This window comes from Simochromis diagramma, unplaced genomic scaffold (assembly GCF_900408965.1).
Source record: "Simochromis diagramma unplaced genomic scaffold, fSimDia1.1 OVJJ01000402.1, whole genome shotgun sequence".
Taxonomy (NCBI): domain Eukaryota; kingdom Metazoa; phylum Chordata; class Actinopteri; order Cichliformes; family Cichlidae; genus Simochromis; species Simochromis diagramma.
In genome coordinates, this window is record NW_024386972.1 from 7029413 (window position 1) to 7045387 (window position 15975).

The 15975-nt window shown below is 41.6% G+C and overlaps 1 protein-coding gene and 1 long non-coding RNA gene across 8 annotated transcripts in view; one reads left to right on the forward strand and one right to left on the reverse strand.

Annotated features, from left to right (window-relative positions):
- Positions 1–15975, reverse strand: part of qki2 (QKI, KH domain containing, RNA binding 2) — an 18354-nt gene continuing 2379 nt past the window's right edge. The window contains exons 2-9 of one of the 6 annotated variants that reach the window (XM_040038938.1): positions 15097–15245; positions 13822–13938; positions 8264–8407; positions 7002–7089; positions 6490–6774; positions 5219–5242; positions 4476–4550; positions 1–2548 (exon numbers count right to left, since the gene is read on the reverse strand). In XM_040038938.1, the coding sequence (XP_039894872.1) occupies positions 2526–2548; positions 4476–4550; positions 5219–5242; positions 6490–6774; positions 7002–7089; positions 8264–8407; positions 13822–13938; positions 15097–15245 (905 nt within the window). In that variant the 3' untranslated portion in view covers positions 1–2525. Of the gene's footprint in view, positions 2549–3278; positions 5243–5778; positions 5834–6489; positions 6775–7001; positions 7090–8263; positions 8408–13821; positions 13939–15096; positions 15246–15975 lie in introns of those variants that run through there. The other 5 variants (XM_040038937.1, XM_040038941.1, XM_040038940.1 and 2 more) reach the window with 5 other exon arrangements.
- Positions 3097–15975, forward strand: part of LOC120737976 — a 26231-nt gene continuing 13352 nt past the window's right edge. Inside the window, exons 1-3 of one of the 2 annotated variants that reach the window (XR_005696883.1) lie at positions 3097–3207; positions 9115–9125; positions 15208–15210. This is a non-coding gene — a long non-coding RNA (uncharacterized LOC120737976). Of the gene's footprint in view, positions 3208–5886; positions 5979–9114; positions 9126–15207; positions 15211–15975 lie in introns of those variants that run through there. The other variant, XR_005696882.1, reaches the window with a different exon arrangement.

A 15975-nucleotide genomic window follows, 5' to 3' on the forward strand; every position in this document is an offset into this window, starting at 1 on the left:
TTGCATGTGAGAAACTTTAAATCTGCAGTTTTAAAAAGAACTTTTACGTAACTACAGGTGTCGACAGGCTCAAATTTCTCAGTTTAAATGAAAACAAGCAATAGCTACCATGACACACAGCATGTGGGCTATTAGCTGTGGTTTTCTGAGGCTTCAGGGACGGACCGTGATCATGTGGAATATTTACTCTGCAGATGTTTAAGGGCGAGCTTGCACAATCAATTTCCCTTCAATTCCCCAGCCATCTCGTCCCCCAAACCTGAAACCCACACCCCACGGTTTTATTTTTTTTCTGTTATACATGTGCATGCCTGTGAGAAACCATGGTGAGCTGGGTGTTTTCTTCTCTCTTATTACACACATCAATGTGTGTAATGTCCACTTAAATAACAGAGGAAGACAGAGAGCCAGAACACAGGAAGAAAAAAAAAAGGAGAAGTGGGAAAAACATGTTTTGGCCTATTTCCCTCCTTTTTGTCTTTAAGTATCAGCTTGGGTTTTTTCCCCACCCCTTGTGAATCTGAGGAGTGTTTGGTGATTAGTATGCGGAAAGGAAGCCGATTTGCATAATTAAGTGCTACAGAGAAAAAGCAACAAAGTTTGTTAGTTTTACAACTATGAGTTTAATCGTTTACAAAGAGTTATTTCTGCTCAGAATACTTTAAAAGTTAAAAGATCATCGTTCAACACGTATCTTCCTGTTTTCATTTTAATTCTTTTTAGACACACATGTATTTTTTTTAAAAGGCAGAGACAGATACCATTAAAGAGGTTAATAATCACAGAAGTGGTAACAGTTAGTAACCTACACTTGGCACTGAAGAGTAGATTAATGTTGTACTACACTGTTAATTGTCACACCCATAGTATACAAAAAGGCACAGAAGGCAAGCAAAGGAGGCTCAAGTTAATACAGAGAACATCAGAGACTCCAGTTTATCAGGACATTGTGACATGATTACTTATGACACATGAAGGATAGTGATAGTTATCAAATTATTCTCCATAATAAGGCATAATGTTCTCATCTGAAAAGGTCATTTAATGTTATTTTCACGTACAAAATAGGATATAAAAATACATTATAAACTTGTTACAGATGTTACGAATGCATGTTTTCTCTTATATCAAGGCATCACTTGGCTTGTGTGTGTGTGCGCGTGTGTTTGTAAAACCGTACCACACCCTCGACAAAAAAAACAACAACAACACATGCAGAGACATAAGGACGACTTCATCTCCAGCAGCACAATCACCCGAAAGAAACAATAAAACAAAGACATAAAATGTAACACTGTTCTACGGAGGCGTCCGAACCTCGCATAAACATTTCAGACGTAGCTTCGATACTGCGCTGCACTTCCAATTCAAATGAGCCACCTTTAATTATTTTTATTTATTCTCTTGGCACCGTAATTTGAATTGAGAAGAGCCGTGGATGTAAAGTCGTAAAAATGGAGATGATATAATACCAAGCTGGGCACAATGCCATGATGCCATAGTAAAAGATTTAGGTGTAACATTGTTCCATTGCTCTCAATAAATAAAGGCACTGTTGTTCAAGCTCGCTGAATACTGTAGTGTGGAGAAAAAAAAGGCATCGTTGTGTAAGTCCTCGAGAATTTGACAAAAGGGGTTCAACCTTCCCTCCCCTTTATGTGTGTATTCATACTGCACAGGCTTGGCATTCGTCCTGTATGTGTCGTCTCAGTATAAAGACACGTTACCTATTAGGAAACACTCAGAGATACTTTGGCATTTTGGATTCCAGTTTGTTCTTTTTCCCCATCGAGCACCTGTCGCTTTATAATGAAAGAAGTTTTTTTTAAAAAGCTCCACGTTGGCATTTTATGTGTTACCAAGAGGAAATAAGAGACATTTTTGACGGTACGTGCTGTGCAGTATCTGACCTGTCAAATGCATATCTGGAACCGTCTTTTTAAAAGGAAAGCATGACAATACGTGAGCATTTGTAAATGAATTATAAATGTTGTAATGCAAATAAGGTAAGAGAGGTGCCCGCTGAGGAAAAAAATGTATCAAAACATCAACATATCTCCGTCAGTTTAGTATTTATGGAGGGTTTCTGTGCTGGATAAGTACCACCATTATCAGTTTAGTTACCATGTTATTATTATTGCATCAAATGGACTGAAGGCATGGCAGCTCAGAGAGACAGTGTGGCACAGCCGGGGGTTATTTAGGAGCCCTTCACCAGTTTGTGGCCCATCCTCAGTAAAGTCTACTGCTTAAGGTTGTAATTTCGACTGGCTTTGGGCTATCGGAAGAAGGCACGTTTGGTAAAGTTTGGGTTAGGACTCGGTGATGGGCGGGGTCCTGAGGTTTATTCCCATGATCGCTGTCGTCTGGTTGGTTGGTTAAACAGAAGCAGCTGGGTTGCTCCCAATGTTCTGGTCTCTGGTTGGCTGAGCTTGGGGGAGTGGCAGGGCCGCGGGCCAATGAGCGCGCCAGCGGGCAGAGATGGGTGGGTCATCAGTGGACGGAAAGGTCAGAAGGTCAAGGGGTCATGGGTTAGTTGCCGTGGCAGCTAGAGTTAGACGGACAGAGACGGACAGACGTGGAAAGGAAACAAAAAGGGCACATAAAAGGGGGGACATAAAAAGAAAAAAAGATAGAAGAGAGATTAGTGTCAGCTAGTGGCGTCGGGATGACAACAAGGCAGATCTACTGCAGTCACACAGCAGGAGGCGCATTACACAAGAGCTGCACAACACCTTCATGAGCTCCGCATAACCATTCGCGCAAACTTACATCAACCTCTGGGTGTTGACATAAGGAATGGCTGGTTAGCAATGCTCACATGTGCTCATGAATGCGTTAGCAGGGCTGAGGTTTAGGAGGCGCCCCTCCTGTCATGAGACTGCTGCTATAGTGATACTACTCATGCTAGCTGGGCTACGTCTAGCACAGACAGACAGTGAAACCATGGACAGAGAGGGAGACGGCATGGTTTCATGTGGGTGAGAGAGTGACCTTTATGTCCAAGGAAAAAAGTGCTCAGGCCTCAGAAAAACTTTCATTTACTCACAAGTGGAGCTCATGTTTAGCAGCAGGCATAAGATCTTGGTGATTAACTGATTATTGATTATGGTTTGATCCATTTGCTATGAAGTATTAGAAGAGCGCCTAAAAACTACAGTAAGCAAAGAGGCACCGTAAGAGACAGCGATGAGAGGTTAAGAGATGGTGATTTTAGAGGGACTTAAGAAACAGTTTCACAATAGACAAGTCTATCTGCAAGAATTTAGAGGCTTTGGTTTTCCTTAGAGATGTTGTTTTTTTTTCAATAGTCATCTTTATTGCCTTTTAGTGTTTTTTTGTCCATTGTGTACAACAAGAGCGCCACCGCTCACACACACATATATTGTAGCTAGCTAAGTCCATTTCTATTGCATAAAACAGTCACGAGGCCCGTGAATCGAGAAGGTCACCTCATCTTAAATACACAGAGCAAAACACTGCCTTCATTGCCACCTTCGCGGTGACTAAAACAGTAGTAGCTACACACTTTGAATAAAGTTTTACATGGAGACACTTCATCTATAAAAAGCATACCATAAAAACAAAAATAAAAATTTACAAACTAAAAAAAAAAACAAAAACAAACTACAAGTATTTCCAAGCGATCTTGTTCCATAAGCTTTATATAAGCACTTAAATCCTTACTTAAAATCCCTATATACAAATTTATTTTGCAGCTAAATACATGGTAACAGCACCACTCTGGCTAGGAAATAAATGAAAGATGTAAACAGCCCCAATGATAAAGTCCAGTGGGCGACCGATAAGACCACAAACAACAGTATTTCGTACAAAAGAGCTTGTAACACAGACTTCAGTAGTTATCACACGCTGTGTTTTAGTAGTAAAAACTAAAGATCGCCATGAATTGAAAGATCTTTAGAAGAAAGAAAATCCGTTTAAGTGTCATGTAGTAAGTGGGCGTAACACAGGATTTCATCAGTAATAAAAAAATATCTGTGGAATCTAGTGGAATGAAGTTGGGTATAAATATGTTTCCCACAGTATTTGCAGGGTCAAAAGTAGTACTGAAGAGATAAACAACAACAACAAAAAAAAAAAAAAAGTTTCTGAGAGAGGACTCCGAATCCAGAGTCACAAGGACCGAGTCACATGAATGGAACGATCCATTCTAATTGAGAGGTTCCCGGCCTGAGAGCCATCCAGTTTAAGTTAACAGGCGAGCACAGATAACCGCTGCAGCTGTCACCCCTAACATGGTTCCTCCCAATCCGCTCACTTATTTCACTTTCACTGCAACAAATACTGTTTCACATTGTGACCTTTTCGCCTGACACAGTTACTTCTTATTTAGGCATGCCATATTACAGACACATGTAAACTGAAATTGGTCCATTGGTCTGCATGCACACACGCTAACACTCACACATACAGATACACATACACATAAAGTGGCTGGTGAGCTAACTAACCTCTGTCTGTGGTCACTACCCTTTGGTAAGGATGGATTCTCTTGTCGTGGCGTCGTACCTTAGTGGTCATGGCACCTGCTAACAGCCATTGGCATCGCCAAAACAGAACACAGAAGGTTACTCATCAGAAAGACATCAGACAGTCCACCCATGGCACCAACATCAGTGAAACCAGGAATTTACAAAGTGTTCAAGGCTGAGGGTGAAAATAAGTCAAACACATCTCGCTTCTAAGAGAGAGAATCTTTTGTTGTTTTGTGGTCTTCTGTTCTCTAAAGAAAATATTAAACCAAACCACTAATTTCTCATTAAGCTTCACTAGTAGATTCAACATCAGCTGTAAGCAAAGTCACTCTATATAGCTCTGTGATCAAAATAAGCTTTAACATAGGTTAAATCACAAACAGCAGCTCTAAAATATCTATGGGTTCACTAAAATAGGTTAAAAAATTACAAGCGGAAGCTGAACTATTAAAAAAAGTTAAATAGCTGTCACACCACAACACTAGTGTGCTAATACAAAGAGGAAATTAACAGGAATGGACACTTGACTACATAATGACTGTTGAGGAATCTGTCATCCTAAAGTATAAGCAAACTTTGCATGTTTGCTCTGTGGGATAAGTGTGTAGGAGGATGGGAGGGAGAGGAGGAGGAAAGGGGAGGAGGGGTCTCTGCAAGCCAGTCCGTGTGTGTGCTAGGAAGGGTTGCTATCGCTTAGCCTTTGGTTGGGAAAGCCATACCTGCAAAAACACAGGGAGAAGGGACTGTTAGCCCAGCAATGAGCTTCTGCATGCATCTATATATGCTGTGGATGTATTACAAGAGCTGGATATGGTAGCCAATTTGTCCCTGTGGCAAACTGGGCCCTTTAATTAAGTTAAACTGAAAACTTTGCCGCTAAAATGCAGTGAATAAATAATTTATTCCTGCTTTTTATCTTTTAAAAGTGTTTAGAAACACAGTTATCATGATTTGTCGTAGTTAACTGCCTTGAAATGCATCAAGATTGGTACAATTGCTGTATTGTAACTGTATGGTGATAGTGTCCAGTGGCGATTATAGAATCTTTTTAGCCCTTGGACAAAATTTCACAACAGGGCCCCTCCAACTAAATAATCTGAAACAACACCAACAGCAGTCCTGTAAAACAAACAGGTAACACATTAATCTAATTTTTATTTTTGCAACAGCACCAAGCTGACTGATTATGACGTTTTAATACTGTAACTATTAGCTTCTACGTTCATCTAGCCTGCAGGCTACATTAACAAGTAAATTGTAAACAGACTTCCCAACTCACATTCAACTGTCACGTCATGGCCAGCAGATCTGGACACACCAGGCTGCTCTGCTAGCTACGATAACAAATGGCAAACATCAAAGTAAACAAAACAAATTATTTGATGCTTGAGGAAGTTATGTTATTTAAGTGTCCGTTAACCAGCGTTAAAGCTAGACTAGCAATTAGCATTATATTCTGAGGGACACTTTCGTTGAGTCGTTAGTAGGGTTGTTTAAACAGATTCATGCGTGCCACAGTAGAAGGGGAGTGAGTGGAGTCAGGAGAGGCCCTGTTAGGGAGGTCAGGTCTCTCCTACTGTCATCATAAAGGATGCACATTTCCATTGCTGTAGTTTAAAGTTCGTCAGCCCTGGGGCCGGGAGCCCCAAGCAGCACCTCTGACAGCACTGCACGGTGAGCTACACTGTGATAATCTTATCTTTAAATTAAATGTAGTAAAATAATAATGTGCACTTTTATATGACTCTGCTAACCACAAACCTATAAATGTAGGTTTGGTGATGCTAGTGCAGAACTTTGCTGTGGCCCTGTTCAGTATTTCAGTGTGAAATTTTGGGGATAAATGGGAAGGGCAAGGAAAAGAAACCCTTACGGAAGGATTTTCTTTTCTAATGTTTGGTAAGAAACTTTTATTGGAGTCCAGTATCCAGTTCTCATAATACATCCATTGACTACGCATGACAGTGCAGGACTTTCCATTTTTATATACCTAATACTCCAGTTGAGTCAATCGGGTATTCCAATATGGAGGGCGTGAGTGTGTAGGGATACTCATAGGGCGTGTAGATGATTCCAGATTCGGGCCCTTGCTGCACCAGCGCCGGATGTGGATTGGCTCCCGGCACGAGAGTGGAGCTCTGGATCTGACGGATCAGAGGCATGAGTGTAGGTGTGGTGACAGGGGCGGGGTTGCGCAGGGTGGGGGGCAGGACGGGCGTCGGGCCTGTGATGATCCGAGGCGCCTGAGGGGTCGCTAGAGGAAAGGCAGCGGTGGCTGTAAAGCACACAAACATACAATAATGAAAAATCTGAGCACACACCCACATGTGAGCGCACACAAAGTGCACATACAATAGACAGAGAAGAAGAAGGGAGAACAAACAGTCTATTTAAAAGGAGAAACAGAGGCATTGTTCATATATACAGTGGACTCCTGTACCAAGACCCTTCCTTTGTCACCCACCAACCCTCCTCCACATGTATCTATGATGTCATCCTTACGCGTCTTGACATTGGCGTCTCTGTAGGTCCCATTGAGAATGGCCAGCTCCATCAGCTGCATTTTCTTCAGGTTGTCCTCCCCCTCAGCCTACACCAGCACATGCAAGCAGAGCAGCACAATCAGCTTCCTTAGCCATGACTGTCACTGACCAATTCACAAGCAAATGAATGAACTTTTGTCAGATTCCCTTCAAGAAGTCAGCAAATCTTACAGTATGCTAAATGTTTTCTAAAGGGAAAAACGTCGGGGATCTCAAACACTGCCTGTGACGAAGCCGAGCAGACCTTGAACATAGCCGCCCCACCACACAAGACGTATTCAGTGTCAGCGACGCTAGCTTCTTAGCTCTAGTTACAGCGTGGTGAAAAGCTTGACTGATTTACATTTCGAGAGGAAGGTCAGCTGGGTTAAACTAACACATATCATTGACGTTATCCTGCACACAAACACACATACATGCACAACCATAGATTAACAGGTGTTTTAGCTCCTGACTGCCTTCACACACTCCTCACATACTTTAAAGCTGAGGGCTGGCGTGTACCGTGCTGTGACTGAACGGGAAGTGACGGCTGATTGCTGCAATAGACCCCCCCCCTCCCACTGGGCTTTTCAATCTGTTTCTATTGTTGCAAATAATGCAGAGATGAAAAAGGAAAGGCTTTGTGATTTCGAAATATGTGCCTTTGTGGTTATGTGTCAAACACGGGATAATTTAGAGTATTGGTGTGTGTGTCCCTGTGTCTATATGCCCGTGTGTGCGCAATGTTCCAGTGTGATCACTGTGTACGTTTATGTGAGTCTGTAGGGGGGCAGTAGGTGGGCTGGGGAATGTGAGAAATGTTGAGGAGTGCAATCAAAATGTTCTCTTGTGTGGACAAAAAAAGAAAAAACATGGAGAAAAAGGAATACTGTAGCCAGTAGTTGGGAATGAAGTGAGTTGTGAACGAGTGAAAGCAGTGATGGAGTGGGGAGAACGAGTGAACAGACTCTCCATTCATTCCCTCAGCCTTTCAAACAACCCGGGGTTTCCATGGAAACCCCTTTATGCGTGTTCCCTAATTACCCTAACCCTTTACACATACTCTCTCATACACACAGAGACGCACACAAAAAAAGGCACAAACACACACATATACACACACACTTTTGGTCTGACAATCCCCCTTCCCCCTTCCATGCATACCAACACAGCGAACTCTGATCCAGTCACACAGTTTTTCCCTCGGTTCTGTACGTAAAACGCTATACTGATACTCACAGCGGGCACGAGAAGTTTCTTGACCTCGTTGATGGCCCGCTGGAGTTTGATCTTGGCGCGGTTGTGTGTGTCCTCCACTGTGATCAGGACATGGAGGTCCTCGCTGAGGTGCTCCCAGTTGGGCTTCCCTCGGTTCATCTCCTCCTGAAACACACAAACAGTTTAAGAAAAAAAAAAAGCTCTTTTTTGAATGCACCACACACAACCTCGGTCCTTTTGCTACGGAGAGGGAACAGGATTTTCACTTTTCTTTCTTCTTTGGCTCTGGTTCTGGTTCGCCCTCAAACTACACACAAGGCTCAAGGTTGTCTAATGCAACTCGGGAGGCGTATCAAACTCGTGGAACAACGTGCTGTTCTTCAGTGGTTACACAAGATTGGTGTTGCATTGAACTGAACTGAAGGTTTTGCACTCTCGAGTTTTTGTGTAACATCTCCCTAAATCTCTTTTGTCTTTAACACCTCCTTTCTTCCCTTCTCCCTGCTCTGTCACTTCGTTAAAACTGATAGTGAAATGACTAATAAATCAACGCTTATGAAGTCGTTGTCAAGTAAAACACCAACGACTGACACTGCTGCTGATTGCATTTGTCGGTTTCCTGGTAAACCTGGTTACACACATGTTTTGGACGCATCTGTGTTCCAAATAGCTCCGTTATCTGCTTTTGTGTGTTACAGATAATTCATGGTTTTCATGTGACACATCATTATACAAGGGCCCACCTGGAGGGCAACACAAAGCTTTCTTACACTGCCCGAGTTATTTTTTTACCAGCTTTGTTTTGCCTAAATGCCCGATAGCCGGTTTTTCGGATGCACTAATGAGCTACTCGGTTTTTTCGCAACTGATAGGGAAGAGCAGAGTGCAGCTATGCAAACCAATTGATCACAGCAACTCTGTCAATGGTGGGTCATTAAAACCGACATCAGACTTAGGTTTTGATTAAAAAACGTCATGTAACCTTTTCAAAATATTACTGCCTTGTTTTTAATGCCCCAGAACAATGACTCTCAATCTAACAACAACCAAGGAATCCATGTTAGATGGCATGCTTCCCTTAACTAGTCCTTACTATTGCTTTGACAAGGAACAAGTCCTTTTCCTGTCTCAACTCCCAAATGTCATAAATGTTGGCTCAGATTGAATAAACTGTACGTAAAGCTGCTGTTCTTCCAAGAGAAGGTATAACCCACAACACATATGTAAAACACTGCAAATGCTGAGCTCTGGCACAGACTTCACAGCTTTTAGTGAAATGCTATGACAGATGCAGTATATGGATTGCAGGTACCCAAAACTTGCAGTTTGTTTACACATCTTTTATTTTTTGGGAAGATCATCTAAATATTTATGGCTTACAACAGATGGAAAAACCAACAGGCTTGTGTTGGAGTTTAATGGAGTGTGTCCAGTATGTTGGAACAGGCGCCAGTCATGTAACTGAAAACGGTGAATTGCAATTTCCTATCATGTAATTCAAGCGATTTGAAGAAAGTCTGTTTGGGAATAAGCTTGTTATCGTCAGCCTCACATGGACACCTGGGTTGGCAAAATCTGTTGGGTGACTCGGTCAGCCATACTAGTAAAAACATTACATTAAAACTTTATTTATTAAAAGAAAATACCAGAACTCTGACACTCCAAAGTTTTCTCTTTCTTTAGTGATGTAAATAAGTACATTCTGAAGATTTCCTCCTAAAAGCTGAACGCTGACCCCATTCTTTTAAAAATCTGCCAGACAAAGCAAGACATAGATCTTGGTTAATAATTTTCACATTTAATAAGTGATCCATTTAGAAAATGGATGATGAGCAGCATGAGATGTCATAAGACAAGGTGCGATTTCAGTTCAACTCCACATGTAAGCCTATACTCACTCTGTGTGGATAAGAAATTAAGAGATTACAGTGGAGAGCCACAAACTCTTCACTTGCAACAATACTAGTGTACTTTTTAAGATTTACACAACTTATTTGCAGATACACATACTCTTTACTTTCACACAGCAGGTTCCTTCTCCTGTGTAGTAAGTATCTTTGCTGAACTTCCAACTATTTTTCAGACTTTGCAAATCCACCTATTGGACCAAATTAGATCCTTTGATGGACTGCTTCTGGCCCCCGGGCTGCATGTTTGATACCCTTGGTCTAGACTAAAATATCTGAGCAAAGGTTTCAGATTTTTCTTAGGCATTCATGGTTCACCAGAGATCTTTTCCACTCAACTCTGACAGGAACATTCTTGGTTTTCAACTAAATAAAACAACATGTGAATGGGACTGCTGTGGAAATTCACGTCCGCCCCCAGCATCAACCGCTACAGCTTTGCCTACAACTTTTCCTCCAGCAACTCTGTCAGTACAAATTTCCTTTTTTCAAATGCTTTGGTTTGCCATTGTTGTTGTTGATGTTAGCCTTAGCTTCAAGCACAGCGGTGCATAGAGGAGCAGCACATTGTTTGCAGCAACTTGAATAAACAAGCAGACACGACACTCGCAGTGTAGTGCAAGGGGAGGGAAACAAGCGATCTGGGTCGAGCCTAGAATAACAAAATCCGCCGAGTAACAAACCAAACAACAAAAGTTTGACAAAATGGCAAATTCGTGGCTTATGTGAGGAAACATTTCTTGACTATGCACAGTTTAGTTGCCAGGCTTGCTTCTTTCCTTTCAGTCTTCATGCCAAGATAAGTGAACCCTCTACAGTTTCAAATTTGTTATACAGAAATGAAAGTGATAGCAATCTCAACATCTAACTCCGAGGAAAGAATGAGCAAGCTTGTCCTTCAGAGCTAATCCTCTGAGTGAAGCTTCACACAACTTCTAACGCGACAGCAGAATCGTAATTTTGTTTTTCAGAATTGACCGCCAGATATTACAAATTATAAATAGACTATTTTCCCAGTGAAGATAACTGCGAGGTGCAGCTACAGTTAAAACAGAAATTCTGAGATCTCAGTGTGGCATTCCGGCAGATTGTGTCCTCTGTGGCTGTTTTGTCAAGTGAGATGTATCATTTTTGAAGAGCACTAAAAGTCAACATCTTTCTCCCTTCTCCCCCAGTTGCCTCCCACTGTGTCTCTGTTTTCCTTCCCTCTCTGTCTCTGTGTGTTTCTGTATGTGTGAGTCTCTGACTGAGGGGCGTGCAGGGTAGGGAATGTTCTGGAGAGAGAGAGAGAGAGTGACTGGGGAGGGGGGTGGAATGCTGGACTTGCTCCACCTGCCGTTTGGAAAGCTTGAGCCGACTCCGTCCAACAGCAGACACCAGGGGAGAGGAAGGGAGGACAGATGGACCGAACACCAGGACAGGAAAGAAAAACGGAGCAGCAAAACTCAGTTTGAGAGAAGGAACAGACAGATAGATAGATAGATAGATAGATAGATAGATAGATAGATAGATAGATAGATAGATAGATAGATAGATAGATAGATAGATAGATTTGCTCCCACTTAATCTGTCTCTCAGTTTCTGAGCCAACTCATCTCAACTCACTGCCTTTTCCAATTAGCTAGAAAATTATATATAACCTACATTTTATTTATCTATCCGCCCTTCTTTCTGTCTTTCAGCTCTTTGACCCATCATGGGATGCATGGTCTGCTTCTGCGTGCACGTCAGCTCGTTAGGATGACAATAATCATGGTCTCGGAGAAACATTAAACTGTGTTTGTGGCTAGATGTGGCAGAGTGGTCAAAAAGTCATGCATAACTATGCGTCAGTTTAATCATTTCACCCAGTAAGGCGCCGAGATTTCCAAAACTGTTACATCTAATTGCTCTCTGTCAGGGTTTTTCCTGCAGAGGGGAAATTTGGGTATTTTTAATTTGGAGTTTTACATGCAAATAAAATATGAAGTGAAGGGAAAAGGACTCATTGTTTCTCCTGTGCATGAACCACATGTGCGTATATTGTTGTCTCCCCCCCCCCGACCTCAGAAGTCCCATTCTGGGCCTGGAAAAACCCGTCTCTCTTCGTCCACTTCAGCCTCGCTCTCTATATCTATCACACGTCCCCAATGTCCTGAACATAGAAGCTAATCGTGCATGCTGCTGAACATGGATAAAATTAAGCTACTAGTTAAAGGTTAGACACTAAGATCGTCTAAACCACAAAATAACATCTTTTTTTAAAATTACACTTACTAATATAAACATTTTTCATTTAGAATTTTATAGACCCACATGGAAAAGATATATATAAATCTTATAAAGTTTGTATCTGTCTTGTGTGAAACTTGTATGAAAAGCATACAAGAGTGAAAACAGATATAAGATCCTTAGAAAAATTATATAAATGAAACTTGTATGTTTTGGATACTTACTAAAACAATATATGAAAGTGGACACTTTCATGAGTGAATCATATAAGCCTTATATGATTCACTATATGAAGTAGGCCACATCTGATGCAAGGTTTTTCTATTTCTTTTCCATATGGGGATGCTTGATGATTCACTCAGCTTATATATCATATAGATTTCTACAATTTTAAGCCATGTTTCAGTGTGTTGGGTTAAAACATTCTTTCTCCAAATCACAGGTACTGTTAACAAGTTACAAAGCAAGTCTTAGCAGTTTTTAAATCTCTGGAGGAGTGTAAAGGCTTTTCAGATTCATCTCATTGTTGAGCTGTAAAGCATCTAAAACTAAGATCTATAGGAAACACACCAAAAATGAAGCTTTGACAGTAATGTCTTGCCTCAGCCAGAGTTTCTCCAAGTCGACTTTCAAGCTAAAAGGAATGTAAACCTGCCATGAAACACTATTACACTTTGATTTGATTTCTTCCAGAGTTACATGAAGAGAATACTATCACTGCCACAGCTAAAAGCTTAGATTGGCTGCAGACTGAAAAGAGAGGAAAACAGCCAGCTTTGCAATGCCCCGAGGCAATAAAATCCACCTACCTGGGCCCCACTTGTTAAAATGTTATATCATTTTCTTTAATATGTAAAAAAAAAAACAGTGAACAATGGATCTGAGGTGGAAAGATTGGAGGTGGACTTCATACAAAGCATTCTAAACCAGTTCCCTTCATCAATAGTCTTTCAAATTCATATTTCCCAAAATATATTTGCTCACTCCCACCTCCATGCTGTCACATTCTAGTAGAGTAGCTTTGCCTGATTCACCATGCAAAATAATCCTTCTTATACTAGCTATTTATGTAGACCCTTCAGGTCATCTTCTGCATTAAACAGCTCATTTAACTCGTCTCCCTTTAAGGCTATGCTCCTTTTAGCTAGCCTTCTTCTCGTTGGCTGCCCCTCAGAAACAGAAGGTTTGATCAGCAGGTGGTTGGAGCTTCAAAGGTCGCAACCAGAGTTAGAATTTCACAGATCAAAGAAAAGAAACCAACCAAGCAGTTGCATTTTTGGTGCAATGGTATAACCTATTAAAATGAACCCCATCACTGAACCTGTGGCCTGCATAGAGATGACTGAAAATCGAGAAAAGTACAGCAGACTCACTTTTAAAAAAGATAACGTGAATGTACGAAAACAGTCCTAAATGTGATGATAAAACACACGTATCTTCAGCGTTACTTGGTGCGTTTACCTTCTTCTTGTCTCTCATGGAGCCCTTTCCTCGCACCATAATCTTGCAGCCGGTTTCCGCTTCCAGTTGCTTGGCCGTCAGTCCACGTGGGCCCAAGATCCTCCCAACAAAGTTGAACTGCGCAAAAGAGCGAAACACACAGATATAAACAGAGCTGAAGGAAGAAATGATTTGATGCGCACTGCAAGCCAAAACTGTGTCTTTACTATGTGCCAGTATTTGTACGAGCGAGTGTGCCTTTGAGGTTTGTGCATCTGCGATGTGTTTGTGTTACTAAGAGAGACAAAAATAGCTCATTATATGGGTGCTGGCTGGTGCTCGTGGCATGACAGGATAGCGACATTCTCTTAACCTTATCTGTCACTAAGACTGAGTGATTAACTGGACAGCTGCCCCCCTGTGTGTGTTTGTGTGTGTGCGTGTCTTTTTTTTCTGCCACTATTCCCTATTGCTCTGTCTTTATCCACTTGTCTGATAACAACTGTCCAGCTTCTTCCACCTTTTCTTCCCTCCAGTTTAACCAGAAGTTAACTTGAGTAATGGCTGCAACATATTTCAACCTCTAAGGTCACCCTCGACTTTCACCTACACTCACACAAATCCAGGTTTGTGTGCACACTCCTCTCTAAATTTAACCCTGATCTCAACCATTTTCCAATGTAGTCCTGCATGTGTCCTGTTAGTCTCTTGTCATGTGAGCGAGGACAGCCTGTCATTGTATTTGGTGATTGGCGAGCTGATGCGTGGAGAAAATCATGTGAGTCGTTCAATCTGGATCAGCATAACTCATATTGAAGTGCTTAGCTTAGCTGTACTTGGCGTGAGCAGGGATGTGCTGGATGGTAAAGTCTCTTCGCTGCAGTGCACTTGTCTTTATATTTGGTGGAAAATCTTAATCCACTGTTTTGAGCTCCTGTAAATATTTATGGTATAAACCTAAAGGTGAAAACAGCGTCACAGTGGGGAGATTTACATCACAATATTGGCTTTTGGAGTAAACAAACCGAGATATTCCTGCAAATTATTCATTTATATGCCATTGGACCCACTGGCTATGGTTCGTTATTGATCTATTTTAAGTTCAGATTACATCACTGGGTGTAGACAAAGATGATCTCAGAATGAAATCAGCTTTTAGATGAAATCTAAATCAAAATGTCCCTGTGATCAGGAGCCACGCTGATTTTCTGGCATCCTTTCTGCACTAAGAAGAGATAAAGCGACAACAGTGAAAAGTAAACAGAAAGGTCAAAGGTCACTGATTTGCCCACTCACATCTGGGTACTCTTTGACAGGCACGTAGAGCTTCTCCTGCAGCTGAGCCACGGGACCGACAGCTTCGGGAAGCTCCTCCATGTCCCGTCCGTTGAACATGCCGCCGTTCAGCGTGTCGTTGTACATGTCTTTGCGTACCCTGCCAATTTCTTTGGGGGGGGGGGGGGGGGAGAGAGAGAGAGAGAAAGGAGGAGGAACTATGAAAGTCTGTCCATGGAGGAGGGGGACAGCAAGTTTCACATTTCTTTCTTCTCTTCTGTCCGTTTCTTAGGACGATGACTCACCGTCGCCAGAATTAAAGGAAGCTCTGACAGACAAACAGGCAGGAGACAAGCATTCTGCACCACAATGTAAAATCTGAATGCTTTGCAATAAGGTGTCCTCCATTTCTGACAGCCTCCTGTCTATTTCTTTCTGTGTGACACACACACACACACAACTATAGATCAGATCGCTGTGTAAATAATGCGAGTGAAAAACAGAAGTTACTGGGGGCCTTAGTGACCTACCAGCCAATGAGGGTCCTGTGCAGGGCAGTCGTTCAGAGGCAAATATGGAAAAGGTATCTTATAAAGCAATATGAGTAAGTATTAGTATTAATACTAGTATTAGCAAGAATTTTAATCTGTAATCGCTTTTTTCACTTATCAGCATTTTTTTGTGTACGAATATCTTGTTTTGTCCAAATATCACTTGGATAAGTTACAATCAATGAATTTGGCTTTAAAATTAACTTTAAAAATAGATCCCGAATGATTCTCTGAAACGTTTCAGCTCGACGAAACATCAGAAGAGACTATAAAACATACTAGCATACGCAGTCACTGAAAAACCAGAACAGCTGACTTAAGTGTAAAAATTAATTTCTTAAAAGGTCAA